Here is a 24,800-nt window from a genome sequence, read left to right on the forward strand (position 1 = left end):
ATAGGTACTTACATATTCTATTATGGCGCGCACAAACTGTTCGGTTTACGGATGTAAATCTACATTGAAATCCCAGAAGGAAACAATATTTCAGAAAGATTGTATTAATTGTATCTGTTGAATTAAAATCAAAGCTATGTATACATATATGTTGTCCTCATTATTTTCTAATCAGATTGTACATCCCAATGCGAATGCATTACTTAGTTAAATGTTATAATATACAATTAAGAACATCCAAAAATAAAGTGTCCACGTAAATAATATTTAGCAGTGCAATATCTGTAATTATATATTTATGAACAAATAATTACATCAGATTTAATAATCGCAATTATTTTGAATGTACATATGAATAAAGATTTCATCATAATATTAATAATCACAATTGTTTTATTTCCCATTTGTTGCAACCCTAGCGTATTTTCGTGTGGCGGCGTCATTACCTACGCTGGCGGCGGCATCGCGCGACATCAAAGGCGATTCCTTACTGTAGGAAATAATGGTAATACTGTGGTACAGCTATCAACTGAGTTCCCACTTGAACGCGAATGTGCGATCGGTTTTTTAATACGGACCTAGATCGATAGTGTGGTATCGAAAAAATATATAAAGCATGGTGACTAATATTAAAACCCGCCATTAGCGGAAGAGGTAGTGACACAGCAAAAAATAATTTCTTGTAGCACGAGTCTAATATATGGCTAGTAAATAGTAATTATAAGAATTCACATTTATACCTACTGATCACAGATTCATCTTTAGTTTGTCCTCGCGTCGCAATTCACGAACAATACCCCTCTTGTATATATGTGTGAGGCCATTCTTTACTTTTCTGAAGGCGGTGAACACAATGTCCATTGTGCAGTTTCACAACAGTGGAACGAGATCTGCACGCTGCACTGCGTGAGCGTCAACCTACGCTTGTCTGTAAAAGTGACATTTTCATAATGGGAAAATCATTTTGAGATACAGCTAGTTACCTAACAGTGATGATGTGATCTCGAGACGCAACGCTGACTCCTTAGCATAGATGCGGTCTGCGGAACTTCTATACCTACAGTTAATGTCGATATTTTAGGTAGTTAATTTAATAAAATTAAAAAAATATATTTGTGATTATGAAGGAGGTTGGCATAAACCGTGAAAAAAGATGATTTCTTTTCCTTGTAGGTATTTTTAATTTAAGCTGCACTTTACCACATACTTTCATAGAGCGTATTTTAGTAGTCTGTAGAGGAATATGTAATAGCGCGCGTAGAGTAAATATTACAGTCACCTATGTAGCTTATGTCTATAAAATATTACTCAGGCAATGAAACAATAACAGAATAAATAGAATGAACCTAATTTTAACAACTTTTTAAATAATATAATCCTTCAATAGCTTTCAAGCCGTGCCTTTGTCTTGCGATTATATTTAAGAGACAACGACCGCAATGTTTTTGTACACTGATTACTTGGTAGAACCCCAATTCAATCATAATAAGCAACGTTTAAATTCATGTTTATCATTCATTGCTTTATTTTTAACTACTTATTTGTAACGACGGAACCAAAGTATGCAATGGATCATGTTCATTTCTGTTAATGTGAGTAGTTCGTAAGTTAATATGGTAGAGAATTACGTCACTCGTTAAATTTGGCAATGGCAGGCGCTCGACCTCGGTTGTGTTGTGGCGTCGCGGTCGTGACTTCTCGAACAAACTGCGCAACAAAAATCCAAGTTTTCTCTACTTAATAATCCGAAACCTGATAAGTAAGAAAAACAACTATAGTTTTATTTAATCCATCAGTCCTCGGAATCACAGACACAATAGAAAATCTATTGTGTCGCGCCCCGATCGGGCCTTACGGTGGTCAATGGGTTAATTGACGATGGCGAAAATGGTTCAGAAAACAAGATAACCATTAGTTCAGGAAGGGTAAAGGTTTTAACCTTTAACAGCGAGTAGGTAGTAGGTACCTACCTACCTAAGTATGTAATACCTAGATCAAGCTGTTTACATCCGCATCTAAGAACGTACCTATAATATGCATTAATAAAATATGGTTTATAGTTTTTATACCTAAATGTTACATAGACAGTACCTAGTCACAGTACAATTTGTTGTGATAAAATCTTTATACTTACTTCATAGCATTTCAAAATTGCTGGCATGTTTAGATACGTGCTATGTACTTGTACCTGCCCTAATAAATTTATGAACAAAACCAACTCATATAATTATGGCATAGTTAACTATAGGACTCGTGATAAGTCGTAAATAAATAGAATTAAAGGTGAGTAAAACGTTTAGATAATTTTTTCCATTGGTGTCCACTGTCCAGATGATTGTCTTGCTCTGATTGTAATCATAATATAACCGATGAAGGCCGTGGGAATCTCATTACTTATGAAAACAATTGTTATCACTTGTAGACAAGGTTGTGGAAACAACAGGATCTACTTCAAATTAATAATCCTGTCGATTAATCTTATATATAGTTACTTACCTACTTAATAATTAGTTAGTGTTTCGAATTTAAGAGAAATGCAAGAAAGTTTTAAAATATCCATGCGGGTTTTGTGGCTAAGGAGCTTTTTATTTAATGGGATAATATTTGCAACATTTTAAAATAGGTGCTCTAGATCTAGAAACAAAGCACAATCGTCCATAGAAATATAACGATCAAAAATTGTTGCGAAGGCTGAAATAGATGTAACCAACATCTGTATTTCTTATATCCGCGTACTCTATTGAGATTGGTGCTCGGAGAAGGGGTTAGATCGTTGAGTCAGCGTCTTGCCCCAAATTCCAGAGAACACCATCCGCTGCACAACCTTCAATGAAATTCCATCTAAAACTCGCTAGCTCCAAGCGCTACTTTGGCATGAATCAATGGTTTCAAAGCCCCGTTGTTTCGTAGCTCTGTTATCTATGCAACAAGCCATGTCTAGCAAATACTTTATGGTTTCGAGACTGAAATAGACCCTATTTCGAATGAAATACATATTACATAACTTGTGTAAGGTAGGGACTTTGAAATATTCGTCGTGTGAGGATATCTGTAAGTAATTCTTAACGATTCGGAAACTTAAATAATCTCTATTAAATCTCAAATTATTTTTTATAAAATAGCGATATTTGTTAAAAAAGTTACACGTATTTTCCAAATGGCTTTAAGCCACACAGGAATTCCATAACGACTATGTTATAAAAGGACAAAATATGAATAAAAAAAACATGTGAACGTGACAATCTGAACGTCCCATGCGTTTTAAATAATTGGTATTTGAAATTTAAAGCTCCATTAAGACGAAAAGGGCGCCAAATCCTAGCACACAATGGTCTGTATTAATAGTGAGACGACCTTCAGGGATGCTGGCGTCCCGGAATGTTCGCTTGTTTCAAGAGTCCTATTTTCCAAGAATCGTGATGCACGCGAGCACCAAGCATATTTTTTACAGTTTGTACATACTCGATGTAGTCGGACTTAATAGTTATGATCGTAGAATAAGTTTGTCTGCATTTTAGAGGTTGGGGAATTTCTGTTTGAATTGAAGAATATGTTATGATATTTAAATTAAATTTATGGAAGTACTATTCGAACAAGTATTAGCCATTAGGCAAATAAAATCAATACCTACACCTATCTACATATAAGCTCTTATACCAAAAAGTATTGTAGAGAAAAATTTGAGGGTAGCGGTGGAATACGATTAGTTCTGCCTCTTGATTCAAAGTATTTAATTAGTTCCAAATACAGTTACTGCAATAAGGTACTCATTAATTACTTTGCAGTCAAAATACAATTAAATACTATTTTTAACGAGTATCACTTAACTGTTATCTTCATTAGCATGATTGTTTGTCGAATATACAAATAAGTCATTATCACACGATTTTGATAAGAAAGTAGGAACAAAAATATGTACATAGCTTTCAGAATGTAATATTAAAATTGTAAATAAATGTTCCTTCCACGACTAACGTGAATAGTTCCCTCTATAAATTCCTTTGCGTTCTTAGCGCCAGCCTACCTGTGGAGTAAAAAAAATCATTCTGGCTGTTGGGCCGCGTCGGCGCTTTTGAGATAATTTATAAGGCTCTGCCTTTCTCGGAATTTCGAAATCTCGCCAAGATAGCTTTGAGCCGAACTCGCGGCTTCAGGGAATGGAATGTAACGGAGTTTGATAGGAAAAAATGGCTCGTATTGCATTGACGCTCATTGTGAATCGAATTTAAAAAAGTTCTTCTTTCATTTCAAGAAACGTTTTATATGAACTATAGACTTGTTTTTTATATTCACATCTTTTATTCTTCTAAAAGATATCACAGATTCACTATCTAAATTTCTTATTATATGTATATACCTACTTCAGTAGGTACCCAAGTTCCTATAATTGTTAAATAAAAAATATAATTTATGTACCTACACAATATGTTTATTTATTAATCGATTTTTTTAACACACGTAATTATAAGTTAAGTAGGTGGGTATATACTAAGTTACTTCCAATTATAAAGTGCTGACATTCTTTCGAATCACCTCCAGAAGGCCTTAAAAAGGGCTTAGTACATATAGACGTAGGCTGTAGAGCGGGTTTATGTACTTTAAACTGAAGTTGAACTCCAGCCGTCCTTACATGGAGATCTGAGTTCTGGGAAAAGAAGGCCGCATACCACGCCATGCGCTCCCATTGGACGCATCCAAAGATAAAGCAACAGATGTTCCATCTTTATTTTCAAATTCCTCATAACTTAGCGTACATTCGTAAGACGAGGTGTTCTGTACGAATACAAATATTACCATACATTAGTTTAAATAGTATTTATGCATAATAATTGAAGGTAGGTAAACATATATATGCAAAATAAACTGAAATACCAAAAATAATAAATGCTTGATCACGAAGATGATCAAAAATGCAAAGGCAATTTTTAAAATAAGCGTCAGCAATGATACCTATAAGGAATATAGGAAGTAGGTATATATGCTAAATAATTAAAATGTAGTTGGTAAATAATTATTGATCTCTAGGTAGTAGGTAAAATATTCTCTCTCCTATAGTTATTCTATTATTGCCAAGTCACGAACTAACTCTAACCAGTCCTTGTTTAGGCCGGTTCATTCATTAAAACTATGCGTGTGTTTGTCATGTATAAATTTCAAGTTAAAATGTAACGCACAAGTAATTTGAAATTCAACCAACAAACAAAGTTAGTCTTTACAATCGCCAGTTGCACTGTGTGAACTAAGACATCTATTTGCAAACGTTAATTACGTTTTTACAATATATAAAATTAAAAATGTCTAGGAACGCTTGAACGTTGGTCATTTTTGTAAACACCGTTTAAGTATTTTACGGCGTAATAGGTAAATCGATTTTCTCGCATTCAACCTACGCCGCTTGCTGCAGTGGGCGCAGAATTATAGATTGATCACAACTGCAACGTCCATATACTTAGCTAGCAGAATCATTTCGAAGCTATATGTACGCGGGAAAACCACAGTTTCAGTACGTTTATATTAAAAAAAATATTCTAATTTCTAGTGTTTTACAGTAGAATTAAAACTGGTGTAGCTAGCCCGGTATAACTTCACAGTTTCTTGGCAGTCAATGAAGTAAGTTTCGGCGGCAATTATTTTTGTATTGTAAAGAGGTTCGTTTACTTATTTCCGGCCAAAGTGTTTTGGATCTTTGTGTTGATTCCATTGTCCATATTTGGATGAGGGATGATTTCGACAGCTGTTAGAGCACGTGGAATGGCAGCTGTGGTTACACCCGCGCACGAGCAAGCTGCGTTCGCACCTGCGTTCGTTGCGCGCCAAACTTTACCTTACATAATATTTTTTACCATCTTTGTCGCTACAACAGAAGGTATATTATAACATCTGCTCCTCTTGCCGAGTTAATCTTGTATTTTATCATCAAATAAGCTTAATGGAATGTACAATACAAGTGATAACCCAGCGAATTATTATTTTTTACAATTCACGGTCTACTTCCATGCTCTATTGTATTTTTAAACATTGCATAAGCAACAGCAATAACATAACAATGGCAATGTGTCATTAGCTATGATGTACCTCTTATGTACCTATACTGCAGTGCTATGAATAGGTAAATTTGCAATAGCAATTCTAATTTTATTTGTAGCATAGCCATCTTGCAATGAACTGCTTCGCGGTGCGCTTGTAGCTTAGGCTTGTAGGTACGTTTTAGGTGTAGACAGACTGTCCGAAAAATTTCTAGTAAAGCCTTTATATACGATATACCTGGAATATGTAAAAATATACATAAAGCCCCTTGATGATTATATCTACTAAGCGTATTGTGTAAACAAAACCGATAAGTACATACATTTTACGTAACAATTTATCGTCGTATCTCAGTACACCTACTATCCGCGTCCAAGCGACAACAGTGCAGTGTTCGTTGATTCAGATCACATTCAGATACAGGTGAATTTATTTTATCCTATGACGGATGACGTAGGTATACTTATTAATTTGTTGTCAGACTTTTACATACCAACTTAGGTATTTTGTTTATGAAAAAAATTTTAAACGTCAATTTATAATCATAAACCAAATTACCTACATTGAGAAATGAGATCACATTAATTACCTTAGACATTTACGAATATTTTTTTCATATATTTTCAATTAACATTACAATATTGTTATAACTTGCAGGCGAATGGAAGAATCTTCACAAAATAATTCAGAAGAAAATGAAATTAATCAAGGAGCAGGACCGTCGTCCAGTAAGTGTTCTTTGAATTATGTTACTAGGTAGTTAATAAAAAATATATTTTAGTACTATTAAATAGTATTAATTAAATAGATTACAATATAAAACTTTAAATAGGTACTCATTAAATTACATAGGTACAAACCCAAATCATAAATTTAAGTTACAAATTAAATAATAAGGCAAAAACATGTTTGTTTCAATAATCAGCTGATAGTTCCATAATAATCAGATGTACGATAATATACTATTATTAGGTATGTGTGTGTGATTAAATTATATCCATGTCATTTCAAACGAGCCCGCGCTGATAGCGAGACCGACAGACAAGTTTCACATTATACCCTATCCACCAACCACGCGGTACTCTATACATGTACATGCTACGACTACAGCAAAGACTACAGTCTTCGTTCGCCGCTCGGCGATCAGTGTAGTAGGGACAGTTTCTGAACGTCAGCGTGTGACGCACATTATATCGGAGTGTTCGGAGCGCCACCCGCTCGCCTCCACCGAGTATACCGAGTACCGACAGTTGCGAGATTCGCGCTCGTGGATAGTGTTGTTTAATTTATCGGTTTATTTAATTGAAGTGAAAGTGAAGACAATAATCGATTAGGATTGGATGTTAATGTGTTTTAAATTTATAGTGAAATATCTAGGATTACAAATGGATTCTATAAAAGGTGAATATTTTTCCTTACATAACCTATTCAGTAAGGCTAGACATTACCATTTGGGAACAGAACGACGTCATATTAAGCTAAAGTTTCCTGTTGTACATTATTTATGTCAATTTAAATGCGAGGACGTGAACACATTTTGTTGGAAGAAGGTTACGTCAACGATTGTACACTTAGTTATAAGTTATAACCTCATAGCTACGTGTTGTTTTTCTTTTATTTCCTTTTCAGAATTTGTGATAGTTTACGTATGTTTACTAATAATAAAACAGTTTAAAGTAAATTAAAATATAAGCAATTTTTATTAATTTTCTCATCTCTTGATTAGTATAATTTGTGTACAGTATGGATCAATAACAGCTGTTTGATTTGTGAAAGTTAGCTGTCAACATGCCCTTTGCTTGTTGCCACTCTCCAATGACATTTAGAATCAAAAATTTGGTTGATGATATTATTAGTACATAAGACCTACCTAGTTTTAATTCCTCATTAAATACTTAAATAATTAAAATTAAATTTAATGAACAATATAAGTATCATTTACCAGACTTTGATTATAATAGGGGATTATGTACTTAGAGCCAAGCCAAAATTTATAAATTATTAACTATATGAACAATACCATTGTTTCCTTTCCTGCTTTTATGTATAGCATGTACAGGCAGCGCCATCTGTATATATGTTAGGGTACAATTTTTATTACATATATTATATTCTGATTACTTATGCTGGTATGTGAAGTCCCGTGTCCCCGTAGTGGGGTAAGGGGCAGATGCATTATTCATACATCTGTTTCACTGATCGATTTTCTTTAGGGACAAGTAGGTGATCAGCCTTCTGTGCCCTGCCAGACCGAGAATTTTTTTTTCTTCGTCTCCACCGGGAATCAAACCCAGGGCCCTCGGTTCTACGCTCAAGCGCCAACCACTGTACCAAGAAGGCGGTCAACTTATGCTGGTATAGGACAGCTTAAATTTAGTTGATATATATAATAAAATAATCAATTACTAAAGAAAACAGTATCAAACTGGTACTTAGTATAGTTAACAAAAAATGAAGGATAATTATTTTATAAAACATCATTGAACAAATACAATACATATTTTTATATTTACTGCAGTTATTTAAAAAACAATATGAGCATATGCATTTTTTAACAATATACACTGTAAATAAGGCCAAAAGCTATAGCGGCTTAATTTGCTTTGTCCAATTAATCCAATTTCGATGTCTGGGATAAAAGGTAATTCCAAGTACTGCTGATTAAAACATAACAATATGTTTTTTCTCTGAATTTGTTGTCTTATCATAAAGCGTTGATAACTTATCTGTAAGTCAATTCTAGAAAATAATTAATAAAACGGATATAGTTTTCTGCCTACAAATATACTAAAAATATAAAATTTGGTCAACATTTGGTTTTGTTCGTTTTTTTTGTAGAATTATCTGGCCTTGTATGTGTTACTCTACCCAAATGGGCCTCATGCTAGTCAATTTGATTGTACTATGACCTCATCACTAGAATATAAAACCACTACACGTTCTGCCATTTTGGCTATGTAGTTGTAAAATAAAATTTAGTGTTTTCGAATTATAATCTTTATTACAGACAATACAGATTAATTTATATGTAGCTTGTTTTTGTAGAAAGAATTTTCTATATTGTTTCGTTTTTAATTTTTGAGGCAGTCAAATGTAACAAAATATTATTAAGTGGAAATGATGAAGAGTAACGTTACTTACAAAATAGTCATTATTTTATAATTCATTCATGTATTGTTTAAAGCAATGGAACGATGTATGAATTTTAACAAGGTTTAATTAACTATACAACTAGCGCCATCTATTGACAAATTACAGAACTTAACATATCAAAGTAATTAAACAAATGGTTAACTAATGAGAGCTCATTAAATTTTTAATTGTGTGATATTGTGTAAACACTGTGTTAGAAACATTGTCAAGTATCCAAACTTATTAATTTAAGGGCCGATTTTTCAATGCTTGAATAAAACTTGTTCGTCGAATCCATACTAATATTATAAATGCGAAAGTAACTCTGATACCCGAGAAAGGACATAGGCTACTTTTTATCCCGGGAAAATGACGCAATCCCGGAAATCCCACAGGAACGGGAACTATGCGGGTTTTTCTTTGACTGCGCGGGCGAAGCCGCGGGCAGAAACCTAGTAATGTATAAAACTACCATTTTAAAAACGTATTCTAAGTGCCCGTATTTGACAGTTTACGTGACATTTTAATATTATCATGAGTTATCATGTAATACTTTATTGGACGGATAAGTTTTATCCAAGCATTGAAAAATCGGCCCTAAATGTAATAAAATAGTGAAATACATTTAACTCATTATTTATTACTATTTCTCAGTCTTGTCGAGTGTCAATATTTCCTTAATTTTAGGTGATAACATTTAAAATATATAATCAAATCCTATTATCTTTTGGTTGAATAGCATGTTTCGATTATCTATCCTGGTTCTATCATCTCCCTATATGACAACATTCTAATGGCCCAACCTTTTTAACCAAAGTACTAAAAATTGCACCTCAGCACCCCATTAGAATAAAACAACTTCAGATCCAATAACAAAAGTTCATCTTAATTTCCTGATCATGTTACGTCGTCTAGTAAATTATTAAATGATGATAGAATAAGAACAATGTAGTTGTACGCTGTGGGAACATGGCTAGGAAACTAATCGTGGAATGCAGTCGGCCCGAGGCTTTACTCGTGGGAGTATCATTATACGGACCGCCTTGTCGTTGGCGGCGCTAGCGGCTTTCTACATTAGCTCTCTCATCTTATTGCAAGATCATCCGACATTATCCAATTTCGAGCTCAGGAATTTTCCCATCATCATTTTCTATTATTATAAAACCACGCGGCTGCCATCGCTCATTCATTCTTTAAACATGCGTTGTCTAGTATCAACGCTTCCCATCTGGCGGATGTTCATATCCATGGCGTTTCCGGGCCGCGATCGTTTAGTTTATTTTCAAAGCTTTTATGATGACAAACGTTTGTATAGGAGCACGGCCGACATTGACTGTTCCCATTCATATCCTATTCATTAAGATCTCATTCAAGTTTTGATTACTTTATGAAATAGGTATTTCCCCTCTTAAGGGATAAGATAACTGCGTGGTGTATGCGTTTGAATATTTAACTTTTAAGAATGATGTGGTATTGGTATAGCGTAGGCGCTACAGGCAATCCATTGGAATTTGAAAGCCGAGCGTCGACCACCCATAGGCATGAAAACACCGCCCCGTCCCCCACCTCTCGGATTCGTGCCGGCGCGGCGCCGCCTCTCGCCGCTCTCTTAAGGCACAATGCTGAATTTCATTTGCTCTTAGCGGCATACGCCTTGGACCTTGGAACTTATAGTTCTTTTATTTTGTTTCCCATTTGGTCTTTGTCTTATTTTAGTCTGAAAGTATCACGTCAAGAGCATACGTGTTATAATAATAAATTGGCAAAGATTTGAAGTACAGACATTTAAGTAATTCCTTCATAAAAATATGTCCGTTCCGTGGAAGCACTAATACCAAAATATAATATAGAAGAGTACGTGCACAGTATCTTTCACAAATAATTTGGGAAAGTAAAAATTACTGGGCCATCATTACCATCTGCGGTATACCACATAATATTAAATCGGTAATAGTAACTTGCATATGCATTCAAATCTGTCAGTTTATATTTATAGCTTTATTAACATGTACACACTACGTACTAAGTACTGTCCGCATTCCACGCCATCACTTTTTATTCGGTACTGCTTAGACCCGCCCAGCAGTGCAGCCACATTCCAAAGGCCCTTTTTTACGCTGTGTGGTCGCGGTTTCCGCTGAAGACGGCAACGTCGCGTCTCAAATATGAATGAAATCCGGTCGGCGGGGGGCGGTGCGGCAACGTCGCCCCAGACGCTTGCCTGATTGAGAACTACATCTCCCGCGTCGGCCCTTCGTACTTCACTTGTTTATCGTAGCGTATAGACAGATGAATGTGTGGTTATAGATATTGTGTCCCATTCTACGGTGGTCACTTTTTTATCGTACGTCAAAATGTCAATCACACGCGTTGCGCTAGTTGATTCGGTACACATTTGATATTAACGATGGTCATAAATACTAAAATTACTATTTTATGAGTAAATCAAAACGAGATTTATATCAAAGCTATACCAATGCAACCGAAGTTTATTCTATATCTTATTTCCCGACATTCCAATACAATATCATGAAGTTAGGTAGAACATTAAACTATACTACTATGTAGTAATTTACATATTCCGCAATTTTATATCATCCAAATTGGCCATACAACAAAGAATGGTCGCATAAATTTTGAAGTGCCTATGAAACTGTAACAGTTAGGGGACCCCACACAGCTGTAGTCGGTACAAGGCACCCCACGAAGGCGAATTGGAACCCTCCGTATTGTACGCACGCATGCGTAGAGGGGAAGTCAATGTTGCGATACCCATTGCAGCACTCCGCACTCCACGTACGATGCCCGAGTCCACTCGTCCGCCATTAACGAATTACGGAAAAAAGCAAAATACACCAGTTTCAGTAGTGTTATTTTTGGTTGCAATGTGTGATTTGAGTGTAACGTGAAATTTGTGTTCATTACAATACTAAAAATCTTCCAATATGCCTATTCTAGTGGATAGCCAGCACAGAAATGGTAAATATATCGATCGGTTTATGTTTGCCAGCCATTACGTCCCCACTGGATATTTATATACCTATACAAGTTAATAGATTGTCTATTGATATAGTTATTACAAGGAAAGCTTGATTAATAAACATTAGTGAATTAAAATATCTGGTTTTAGTTAGAAGTAAAATAATTTAAATTATTTTAATATGACATAATATCTTTAATAGTAAACTTGCCATAAGCATTTCTAATGCAGAATTTGTACAGCTTGTCGCATACATAAGGCCAAATTTGTTAAATTTACCTAATGTTGCATATTTATTGGCATTAAAGCAACATTAATCTAAATAGATTGTTCTGTCTATTGTACCTACAAATTAATCCATTCGTTTCCTTTTCACATACGTTTTTACGCACAAAATGTCTTTGTACGCTATAGAAGTATGTGTAAACGTAGGCCTTTTATATTCGAGATAAAAAATTGATTGTACGAGCCGAGTGCATGCGCACTGAGTGCACGACGGGAAGGCCAGCGGTACGGAGGGCGAGGGAGTGGGAATGGAATGTCGATGACGAAGCCAGCCGGGCCGCCGCGAACTTGTTGTTATGTGAAACTGTATTTGAACACTTGCTCTAAGCTCTTCGTCTAATTCTCTATGAAACAATAGTACTTTGTAAAAATAAGATAATATTATCAGTAAAATATGGAACACGTATTATTTAAAGCTTATTAACTATCTTATTATGTCATTTAAAAGCCAAATTTTCAATGAAGTTTATAATCACACATAAGTAGGTTCCAAAAAAGGTGTCATGCGACAAAATCTAACGGTATTTTTCCTTCTTTACAGTGGCGACGAATGCAGCGTCACCATTGACAACACAAATGGTGAGCCAACTGCTAAAGAGAAGATCGCTCGTGGGGCAGTTGGTGCTGCCTACGCCAGGATGCGAATCGAATCCGAGCTCTCCATCCACATCGCCAACTTCTGTATCCCCTTCCGCTTCCGCCGATAAAATTGACAACCGCGATCCACTAAGCTTTTACCCAGATGCACCGGATATGCTTCGGGAAGAAGAGCGCCTGAAAACTTTCGATAAATGGCCAGTTTCTTTCCTGTCGCCTGAACTCCTCGCAAGAAATGGATTCTATTATCTCGGTCGTGGGGATGAAGTGCGCTGCGCTTTTTGTAAGGTGGAGATAATGAGATGGGTCGACGGCGATGATCCAGCTAAAGACCATCAACGGTGGGCGCCGCAATGTCCTTTCCTGAGACGTCAAGCTGGAGCTGGTAATGTGCCTCTCGATACACCGGTGACTGTTGGCCGCGACGAGTGCGGCGTGCGTGCCCCGCCCTCGGCTACTCCGGTTAAAATGCCCGGGCCTGTGCACTCACGTTATGTCTCAGAAGCGGCTCGACTACGTACCTTTGCCGATTGGCCCAGAAGTATGCGTCAAAAACCTGAAGAACTGGCGGAAGCGGGTTTCTTTTACACGGGACAGGGTGACAAAACAAAATGTTTCTATTGCGATGGCGGTTTAAAAGACTGGGAAAATGACGATGTACCTTGGGAACAGCATGCACGTTGGTTTTCGCGATGTGCCTATGTTCAATTAGTGAAGGGCCGTGAATACGTTCAGAAGGTAGCTTCTCAAGCGGCAACTATCACGGCACCCAAAGAAAAAGATTCGTCAAATGGCGTCGTAGCTTCTCCTGCAAATAACACGAATTCGACCACGGAAAAAGAAGAAACCCCCGTGGAAGATACGAAATTGTGTAAGATTTGTTTCGCCGAAGAGAGGAACGTGTGTTTCGTGCCCTGCGGTCACGTAGTGGCTTGTGCAAAATGCGCTTTGTCGACTGATAAATGCCCTATGTGCCGAAGGACGTTCACAAATGCAGTGCGTCTTTATTTTTCGTGAGGAGAGTTCGACAGTGGACTCGATGCTAGTCAGTACATCGCGGGCCCTAATGCGTGCTGAAACCACGCTCTAAAAGACCGCTTAAAACTGTGATTTTAACATTTAATAATATATTATTTTAATACAAAGCGGTGGGGCAACTTTAAAAACCAAGATGACTTCAAGGATGACGATAAGGTGTTAAATGTAGATGTTGAAATGATTTTAAATTATTTATTGTTTGAAAATTATAATGTCGTATGTAAATAATCTATTGTAAATATTTTAGCTTATCATTTTGTCCCACCGAAAAATGGAAAAGTATTTTTGGAGATGAGTCTAATGCAATCGCAGAAATTCATTATTTTTTAAACATTTCGTAAATTGCAATCTGGTCATTTAAATGTTCACTCTTCGAAGTGTTATGATAATGTGATTATCGCAAATATAAAAAGTATATTTATGTGATACATCATTATTATATTAATTTTTCTATAATTTTACTGCTTAAATTAAATACAGCTGCAAACAATTTTAAAATTTATTTTATTATGATATTCATCTGTTTATTGCATTAGAGCATAACTAAAAGTTTTATAATTTTCATGTAATATAATTTATAATGTGTAATGAGAATTCCAGAATGATTGAATAATTTAATAATATAAATTAATCTTGTTAATTTGCAACAATGATAACAAGTATTCGATGACATTGGTATGATGGTGTTATTGTATATAATTTTGATTTGACAATAACTTGCAAATTGAGAGTATTAGGTAGACATAAATGATAAGCAGAGAAATCCTTAACCCGATCAATCTTTCCTAGAAGGACATTTAATAATTTCTACTTCTTTTTTCTTGTAACTGTATAGTCTCCAATACAAAATGAGGTCTAAAAGTTTCACATTTAAATCAACAAATTCTGAAATAATAATAGCATCTAAAATACAAACAAATATGTAACAGTGTATAATGCAACAATCCATATCATATAACTTTCATCCAATTAATAGGAATTCCATACTAATCTTTAGTTTTAGATTTGCAATTTAGAATAACTATATCACTGAAAGTAATTATTAATGAGAGAATTTATTAAAGTCAGATTTCAATTTGTTTTTTTCATAGGTAATAATTATTATTTCACCCTGTTGATGTTATTAATAAACGAATTGTTAAATTACTTGGTGTTTGATTTCCAGCATCCCAAAAACTGGATTAGCTATCCACATTCCACACATATAGTACCTGAAGTAAGAAATGGTATAAACTTACCACAGAGGAATTCTACAGTTACTGAATGCAATTATCACATTGTTTAGGTATAACATTAAAATGAAAATATCTTAAATGTCATGATATCATTAATAAATTTATCCTCAATAAAAGTGGGTACTACACGATTGAAATCGATTAAAAAAATTGAGTATCTATATTCAGTGTATTTTTTTTAATGAAATTTGAATATGTAGTCATCACATAGGTATTTGTTTTTGATGTACATACCTTTTTATTAGACTAGATTTCCGAAGACCGAAAATACAGGAAATTCCCATTATGATGCATTATCGCGTTAAAAATTTGCCTATAATATCACTAGCGTTCAGTAGAGATAACATAACATAACATAACATCGCTCGGTCGCGGTATGTAAGAAAAATAAACAAACTCGTACGCATTTATAATATTAGTAGGATTTATGTAATGTGTCAACAAACAGCTGAACGCAATGCTAGGATCTGTATTTGAACGAACCAAAAATCACATATCCGTTCAGCCGTTCTTTAATTATGCTAACACGACTTTCTTTTATATTGATTACGAGTATTACTAATAATAATTAATTATTGAATAGTCGCTACAACACGAGGTCAAAGCAAATTATGTAGGCGATATTCAAATCACGGCTGAAGCTACAGAAACTTTGCTTGTTAAAATTCTGAAGGAAAATCGAATGCAATACAAATTTTCAGATTATTTTTTCTATCATTATTTTAATTAAAAAATCTTAATTTTTTCTCGGAGGAGCGTATGAAGCATTGAGATTATTGTTTCTTGGTCTTTCCAAATTTTGTTTCTACGGCGGCCGCGGCTACGACCTACGATAGTGTTATGTTTTTATGATGCAGACATTTATTTAACTCATATTTTTGGCTAGATTTGGCTTAACCAACCGTTTAATTGACGAATTATATAACATTGTTTGTAATTTTTAGTGTCCAGTGATAGCACATTACTAAGCATATTTTTTTGCGCAACGGAAAGTAAATAACTTCAATGTAGCTTAAATTGACGAGAATTTAATAAAAATTATCTAACTTGTCGGACAGCTTTTTTTTGGCCTACATAAAATATGAATAAATACATATTAGTAGTAACTAGTAGTAGAGTTATTAAATAGTTACAATACGACATCGTTTAATATGTGTCTAGTCTTTGAATTAAATGACTAGTTAGCTAGTTAGCTGCAACATTTACGACATAGTCCATTTCAACAAATAAGGTTACTTTGAAGGTTTAGAAATCAAGGCAAGCTGTTACTAATAGGTACACAATGACGCAAGTAACAACATTGAAATAGAAAATCTGGTTAGCTTGTTAATTAGTAGAAGTGAATAACGAATAAAACGCACGCATGTAAAAAACAACTTTATTTCAATCACATTTACACAGCCAGCAAGGAGTTCACATATTTACTGTTATGTTTTAACAGATCCTGTTTAAGTTTATTAATCTCCATCATCATGTCTTGGTCGGAAGCCACCGTCTCTTGTATATGTTTACATTTTCTGAGAAATTCTGTTATAAGCTTCTGGCCTTCATTCGATTCGCGTGTTTCAACGGACGACTCAATTTCAAACAAATTTGTTTCCAGTTCAGCTTGTTTCGCCTCTGCATACTGCAATGTTAGATTAGTGATTAATATTTTACGTGTAAGGAAAACCGCACGATTACTTCTACAAATTTGCAACACAAAAAAACCGAATTAATGGTGAATATAATGGAGGACAAACTCAACTGAAAATTTTGTCAAAATCAGTTAAATAGACAGGACTCGTCATTTCAAAAATATTATAGTCTGGGTTCGTTAGTTATGGGGATTTCCTAAATTATACACTTTACTACTGATTAAAACATTTATTGATATTAAAAAGCACACACAATACTACAAACTCAACAAGACAAGAGCATAAACCGTTACAAACAATATTTAAACTTAAAGACGCGCAGTGACAATTATTGCGTCTCAAGTAACGAGCTTACTGTCACTTTTTAATAACTACGTACTATATTCTCTAAAACGAACGGGCGGCCTACGAGCCCTTTGGGCGCGCGGGGTTGCCACATTGCTGGGCGCTATATCCTCCCCCTCCAAGTCAGTAGCAATATCTGGTACTGGCTTGGGACTTTGTATCTGCTTTGGTCGACCTCTTTTACGACCATAAACAATTGGGGTGGAAACACCGGTATAAGGGGTCAGAAGACTGACATGGTACTTGCCTCGTAAGGTATTGTTATTGTCCACGACTTCATAGGTCGTGGAGGATACGCATTTGGAAATTTTGTACGGACCTTCGCGTTTAGGAGCAAATTTATTGGTGAATCCCCTAAAAGCTTTACTTGGGCGATGGGTCTCCACGAGTACGAGATCACCCTCCTTATAAGTAGGACCTAGACGACGGTGTTTATCAGCAGCATCTTTTCTAACATCCTGCTGATGTTCAATTCGCCATTTAACCTCTTGCAAGGTTGTTGCAAATGTTTGAAGGTAGGGCGTTATCTGTGGCAAATAATTTTCATTGGAGATTATTGCCCTCAAATCATGGGCTACTTCAACCGGAGACCGGAACTCACGCGCAAATGTAAGGTAGGCCGCAGAACGACCCGTTCCTTGATTAGGTGCTGTATTAAGGGCAAATCTCACAGCCGGCAACATTTCTGGCCATCGGCAATGTTCTGGATCCACGAGCATCGCCAACATTTGCTTTAACTCCCTATTCTTTCGCTCGGCAGGATTAGCCTCAGGATGATATACAGGGATAAGGTTCTGCTTTATTCCTAACACGAACATGACCTTTTGCATTACCCCTGAAACGAATTGTGTTCCGTTATCTGATATTATCCTTCTGGGAAAGCCATAACGCATAAAGATTTCTTCAATTAGAATTTTTGCACAATTTTCTGCATTTGCCTCTGCCAGTGAAAACAACTCAACCCATCTACTAGTGGTATCCTCCACTAGGAAAATCCACCTCTCTCCTTTACTTCCTTCGGGGAGGGGACCAAATAGGTCCATAGCCAAAACTTCGAATCTTTGTTGAGGCACCGGAGTTTGTAGGAGGCCTGCTGGTTTTAAATTATTGGATTTGAATTTTTGACAAAGCTCACAAGCTTTTAAATACTGTGTTATATACTGTCGCATATTTGGGAAGAAGAATCTCTCCTTCACCTTTTTTATAGTCCTTTCAAGGCCCAAATGACCAGCCGTGGGTGCGTCATGGAGTTCTTTCATTATTAAGTCGCGCATTGATTCGGGTACGACCAATTGAGGTTCGCCAGATTCAGTATCTGTATCGCACCTAAACAAAACTCCATGAGATACGTAGTACCCACGATCAGTCCAACGAATGGCAGCCTCACCATTCTCAAAGTCTGTAAGGATTGGTCTAAGGGCAGGATCGTCTAATTGCGCCGTGCGCAATTCCTCTGAACTGTGTCGTGGCAAGTCAAAAGACACAGGACAGATATCGCAAGTTGACCCATTATCTATAAGTGAATCGTTTACCGGACGACTCAGAGTATCAGCCACCACATTAATTTTCCCAGGAGTATACTCTAGGTTTAAATTATAAGACTGGATCTTGAGCGCCCATCGCGCTAAACGGCCGCTGGGCGTTTTCAAAGAAAGGAGCCACTTTAATGGTTGATGGTCCGTAGCCACGCGAATTTCAACACCTTCAACATAGCCTCGAAACTTTTCGAGAGCCCATACTACAGCCAAGGCTTCCCTCTCTGTGGTAGAATAGTTTCTTTCTGCTGATGTCAACAACCTGCTAGCATATTCAATGGGTCTTTCCAATTTCGGATTCGCACCTTGCATTAGAACTGCACCAAGTGCATACGCACTAGCATCCGTGCGCAGAATGAATGGCTGCTCAAAATCGGGCTGTATCAGTATAGGACTTGTAGTAAGTCTCCGCTTAAGCTCTTCGTGAGCTTGCACCTCTCTTTCTCCCCACTTCCAAGGCTTATTCTTTTTGGTGAGGTCAGTCAAGGGTTGAGCAATTTCGGAGAACTGAGGAATAAATTTCCGAAACCACGCACAGGTTTGCAGAAAAGTCCTCAGTTCCTTCAAATTGGTAGGTGACTTCATTTCTAACACTGACATTACTTTGGCTGGGTCAGCCTCAATGCCCTGTGAAGTAATCACGTGACCCAGGTACGTAACCTTTTCTCTGGCAAAAACGCACTTCTCTCTATTTGCTTTTAAATTAAATTGGCGCAGACGACAGAATACTTTTCCTAAATCCTGGAGATGACTATCTAAATCGTCTGAAATTATAAGGATATCGTCCAAATAAGCTACTACAGCTACGTCTTTCAGCCCAGAACGGAAACGGTCCATTAGTCGCTGAAAAGTTGCGGGACAATTTTTTTAGACCGAACGGCATTCGTTTAAATTGAAATGTGCCCATTCCAAACGGAGCTACAAAAGCCGTTTTATTTTTATCCTCAGGAGCTACTTCCACTTGCCAATAGCCAGATTTTAAATCAATTGTGGACATTACACAATTGGCTTTTGAGGATGCCAAAATTTCATCTATTAACGGCAGCGGATAACTATCCGTACGTGTTACTGCATTCAACTTCCTATAATCCACACAGAAACGCATTTCGCCATTCTTTTTGGGCACTAACACTACTGGCGAAGCCCATTCCGATTCAGCTTCTTCTATGATATCTAATTCCAACATCTTATCAATTTCAGCCCTGATCATTTCTCGTTTCTTGGGCGTCACTCTATAAGGTGGTGTTGCTATCGGAATGGCATTGCCGGTGTCTATCCTATGAACCGCAAAGGGAGTAGGTCCTCCCCCTGAACTGAAGATATCACTATTATCTTCTAGTATGGTAGTCAATTTATTCCTATCGACGTCTGTCAAGAGAGTTCCCTCGCACTCGCGGAGAACCATAGCAGAACTAGCCACAACGTGGTCATCGCGTTCATATTGGAGTTGGAAAAAATTTGTGGAGCGTAATGAATATTTATGATTAACGAAATCAAGTACCATGCCAGCGTCCCGGATAAAATTCATCCCTAATAAAGACTCGGTGGCACCTGGTAACACTATAAAAAGTGTAGTTATGGCAACTCCGTGAACCCTTACATCCACTAACGCGGTTTCTACATTTTCAACGCGCCTAGTACCGTCAGCAAATTTTAGTTCGGTTTCTATAGATTTAAAAACTTGCCCATTGGCACGCAAACATCTAGTTAAACTGACACTTGCAACCGATTGTTTAGCACCGGTATCCAATAACGCGGTACCAACGGTACTGTACACTTCCACACTGAAAATCGGTCGCACACGCGGTTTTAATACTAAAGTGTCAGCAACAACTGATTGAAATGAAGATGTTACAGGCATAGGCGCGCTTCGCCTTTCTTTACACACTTCACAATTTGATCGTATCACCCCCGGTGCACCACATCCAAAACAAGTGATTGCCGGACGCGGTTCCAATAGCTCTGGTGAAAGTGTGGTTTCTGTTTTAACCGGTTCTGAAGCGAGTTTCCTTTGCAATAATTTCCTACAGTCGCCTATATTGTGTCCATAAGTTTTGCAATACGAGCACCTTAATCTTTGCCTTTTGTTAGGTGGTGTATTGCTAGACGAGGGTACCGATGTAGAGGTAGAAGGTGTTTGTGGTAACGGAGATTGTACAACAAGCGCCGGTGCAACGGGTATATAAGTACCTTTCTTGACGGGCGCGGTAGCGCGCACCTCATCAAAAATATCTTCCGCCACTCGGGCATGCTGCAACAACTCGGAGAATGATGCAAACGCATTTCTCGGAACCCTTTCACGAATCCTTCTATGAAGCAGGCCGTAAGCCATGTCCAGCTGCACTGGATTTTCTGGTAATGTATTTGGTGGTAGTTGTGCAAACAACGATCGTATTCGACACACAAATACATCTGTTTTCTCATCGGTTTGTTCGCGGCTGAACACTTCTCTATATATTTTATGTGGTGGTAAGCGCGGTCCAAATGTTTGACGTAATAAATGTAAAGCCTCATCCCAACTAGAAATGGAGTGCTTCACGCCTTGCCACCACGTGGCAGCAAAACCTTGCAGTAGCATCGGTAATCCTCTCAACGCCATGTCACTGCTGACTCCTAAGCAGTCCTTGTATATTTGAACAGCGTCTATGAATGCCATTATGTCTCCTTCGCCGTTAAATCTTGATGAGCAATTTGAAAGATTACTTACAGTTGATGACGGCGGCGGCGCGGCCTGGTAAGGCGGCTGCCGTAATGTTTGTAGTAAGTATACAAACTGCTGATCTGACAAAAGCACAGGTGCTGAAGCCGGCGGCTGTGGTGAGGCGACGGGCGGAGCACGCCCGTGCTGCGATCGCGGTAAGTAATCGGGCGACTCACGCCCGTATAGCGGCGGAGGTGATGGGGCCGAGACGCCGGCGGACATAGGTCCAGCCAGCGGCGGTGTCGATGTACGAACATCGACAGGTACGGCGCTGCCATGTGAAGTAGACGGTAACGAACCGTCATACTGCTCCGCAACAACAGGGTGTGTGTTAGGTCGCTGTTCACTGTGTCCGATACTATTCGCACGTGACCGAGTAAGCACCATGGTTAATAATATTAAAAGTTATGCAAACACAACGGTAACTAAATGTTCCAAGTAAAGTGTAAAATTATAAAAAGTCTAACGTATATAAAAAACCCAATCTATAACAATAGTCATTAACTAACAATTAATATTCACAAGTCTTTCAAATATCCTTTATACTAACAATTAAAACGTTCACTATAAGTTTTATACGACGTTCACTAATTCACACGTTCAAAACACACGATAATATTATATACAAAAGTTTTATAATACACTTGATAACTGTCTTTTAAACTTTTTTTAAAATTACTGCACAGCCTAACGTTGGGACGCCACATATAGTCTGGGTTCGTTAGTTATGGGGATTTCCTAAATTATACACTTTACTACTGATTAAAACATTTATTGATATTAAAAAGCACACACAATACTACAAACTCAACAAGACAAGAGCATAAACCGTTACAAACAATATTTAAACTTAAAGACGCGCAGTGACAATTATTGCGTCTCAAGTAACGAGCTTACTGTCACTTTTTAATAACTACGTACTATATTCTCTAAAACGAACGGGCGGCCTACGAGCCCTTTGGGCGCGCGGGGTTGCCACATTGCTGGGCGCTATAATATTTTATTTATGAAAATGAAAATGAAAATGAAAAATAAATTTATTTCATACACACAATTTTCAAATACAGAAAGTGGATGAGTCCTCCTAGTAAGTTTACAAAAACCTGTGTCAGGAGGACCCGCTCTTCCTTAACTAAAGTTTACAAATATAATACGTGTGCAGATGTATATGTATAAGCACACCCCGGACACTCCATACAAAATGATCGTTTTGACAGTCACACTGTAGAGACTGCAAATGTGTGTGTTAACGCTTTATGGTTGGCACATTTGTGACTAGCGTAAAAAAAAAATTCGCGTTTTTCTGATGAAATACATCCGTAAACAGCACAATATCTAACCATTTTCTACGAAAAACGATAATCACAAATCCAAAATAATAAAATTACTTTAAGTCAATTTGATTAATGTTGTCAATCTTCGTTGCGTATCGTCCTTGCAGAAAAATATGGCCCATTTTATGTCTGATCGCGCGGGGGTGAGGTAAGTTTAATTTTGGCGGGAGGCGGAGAGTGTCCGTTCTGTAGCGTTTAGCTACTATTATGTATTCTGTGGTATAAGTGAGTGAATGAGTGTGTGTGCGTGTGTGTGTGTGCGTGCGTGCGTTCGTGTGTGTGTGTGTGTGTGTGTTTGGGTATGTTTAAGCTATTACGGAATATTATAAAATGTAGTGTAGAAGCGCCTCAGTATCCTCATAGGAAAGTGTTTTTAAATAATGAATAACTGTTTTTTTAAAATCACGATGATTAAGTCTATGTATATCCAAAATATTATTAAGACGAATTTAACTGGTTTATTAACCGTAATATTCGTTAGTATTAACAATTTCATTTTTATCTGGGTCGAAAATATACAGAAAGAGGCTAAAAATATATGTAAAGGATATAACTACACGTTCTCTATATTTAATGAATAGATAATAATAACTAATATGTAAACTCAGACTTGCAAAACGTAACAACGTGTAAGGAAAAGTCTGTTTACCTACACCGAATCGGTGGATAGCTTTATGCAATAGTTATCAAATAAAAAAAAATTCTATCTTAACCAAATTCCTTTCATATACATTTAGGTTATACCATCACAAAAACCATACCTGAATGATAGAATCCGGTAAATCAGCCAACTTAGCAACGTGTAATCCCAACGAATGTGTAGCGGGTCCGGGGACGATTTTATGCAAGAGTAACAACTGTTGGTTAACCACTGAGGCTTCTGCGTGCGAGTTCACTATCACATTTGGATGTAAGCTCGGCAGTCGAGTTAGTTCGTGATAGTGGGTCGCGAATAGGCAGAAACATTTGCTTTCCGTTGCTAATTTTCTGTGAACATATTTTGAGCGTGAAAACTTGGAATTTTTTAGTTCTGGTTGATTTGGCAAATTTGTTTGCGTTCCAAGTGTTATAATGTCATTTTAAAAGGTTCATTTATTTATCGATGGTCCCATTTAGAGAAACAACTTTTTTAACGTTTAAATAAACTACGAAAGAAAAATCCAGAAACAGAAAAAGGAGGCTGTCTATAATTTCTAAACCTTAATCACTGGTATTATGGAAAAATGATATTTTTCTGTTGAATAATTAAATTGCCATAAAAACATGTACCATTGTCAAATGTGTTAAGACAACGCAAACTGACTATATACTATCATACAGTCCTATTGAATAAACATTTAGTCAAAATAAAATTAAAAAATAAACCTAGAAAAATGTTTGTTATATTGATTTCTTTTATTAATTTCAGTAACATACTCTGCAATAGCCCAGGCAATACCGCAGCCCTCATACGTTGATGTTCCTCGACCGAGTTCATCTACAAGCACCAAGGAATCTGGAGTAGCGGTCTACAAACAATTTAAAACATTTATTTATTTATTCTTTATTGCTTGCTATTGAAAGTTACAATAAAACTTAATCTAGGAATACATTCAAACAATTGGCGGTTTTATCGCTATGCAGCGATTTATAAAATAAAAAAATATTCTCATTGAATACACATAATATGTACCAGTCTCGCGCCGTTAATTAATAACCTTTAGATGAGTTATTATGAATTTTATTATAATTTACATTGATACGTAAAATAATTATTAAATCACATTGTCTTTTAAATAAAATTTTAAGTTTATACAATCCATACTAATATTATAAATGCGAAAGTAACTCTGTCTGTCTGTCTGTTACTCAATCACGCCTTAGCTACTGAACCAATTTGCATGAAATTTGGTATAGAGATATTTTGATACCCGAGAAAGGACATAGGATAGGTTTTATCCCGGAAATCCTACGG

At 36.6% G+C, this 24,800-nt stretch overlaps 2 protein-coding genes across 5 annotated transcripts in view; one reads left to right on the forward strand and one right to left on the reverse strand.

The window, feature by feature from the left end:
* The first annotated feature begins 5,462 nt into the window (after positions 1-5,462).
* Diap1 (Death-associated inhibitor of apoptosis 1) lies at positions 5,463-15,205 on the forward strand. 4 transcript variants are annotated; one of them, XM_090109197.1, is made up of 3 exons: positions 5,463-5,503; positions 6,685-6,755; positions 12,966-15,205. In XM_090109197.1, exons 1-3 carry the CDS (start codon positions 5,478-5,480, stop codon positions 14,036-14,038), a joined length of 1,170 nt encoding a protein of 389 aa, XP_089965323.1. In that variant the 5' UTR covers positions 5,463-5,477; the 3' UTR covers positions 14,039-15,205. The 4 variants fall into 4 exon arrangements, with proteins under 4 accessions (XP_089965323.1, XP_089965324.1, XP_089965326.1 ...); XM_090109198.1 differs by lacking the exon at positions 5,463-5,503 and adding an exon at positions 6,439-6,480; XM_090109200.1 differs by lacking the exon at positions 5,463-5,503 and adding an exon at positions 6,470-6,484.
* A 1,453-nt stretch (positions 15,206-16,658) lies between these two features.
* spel1 (DNA mismatch repair protein spel1) overlaps positions 16,659-24,800 on the reverse strand; it is a 32,695-nt gene continuing 24,553 nt past the window's right edge. The window contains exons 14-16 of the mRNA XM_090109652.1: positions 24,263-24,354; positions 23,608-23,833; positions 16,659-16,921 (exon numbers count right to left, since the gene is read on the reverse strand). Coding sequence (XP_089965778.1) covers positions 16,688-16,921; positions 23,608-23,833; positions 24,263-24,354 — 552 coding nt within the window. The 3' untranslated portion in view covers positions 16,659-16,687. The remainder of the gene's footprint in view (positions 16,922-23,607; positions 23,834-24,262; positions 24,355-24,800) is intronic.

The sequence above is a fragment of the Colias eurytheme genome, chromosome 14, assembly GCF_061535395.1.
Source record: "Colias eurytheme isolate Ceu_HAF_F1 chromosome 14, ilColEury1 Martin Lab GWU primary, whole genome shotgun sequence".
Taxonomy (NCBI): domain Eukaryota; kingdom Metazoa; phylum Arthropoda; class Insecta; order Lepidoptera; family Pieridae; genus Colias; species Colias eurytheme.

Excerpts from the sequence above, each read along its gene's own strand:
- Diap1 (XM_090109197.1), top strand. The coding sequence starts at position 5,478 with ATGTACGCGGGAAAACCACAGTTTCA. Across the intron at positions 5,504-6,684 it reads GCGGGAAAACCACAGTTTCA|GCGAATGGAAGAATCTTCAC; the intron begins GTACGTTTATAT and ends TATAACTTGCAG. Across the intron at positions 6,756-12,965 it reads AGGAGCAGGACCGTCGTCCA|TGGCGACGAATGCAGCGTCA; the intron begins GTAAGTGTTCTT and ends CCTTCTTTACAG.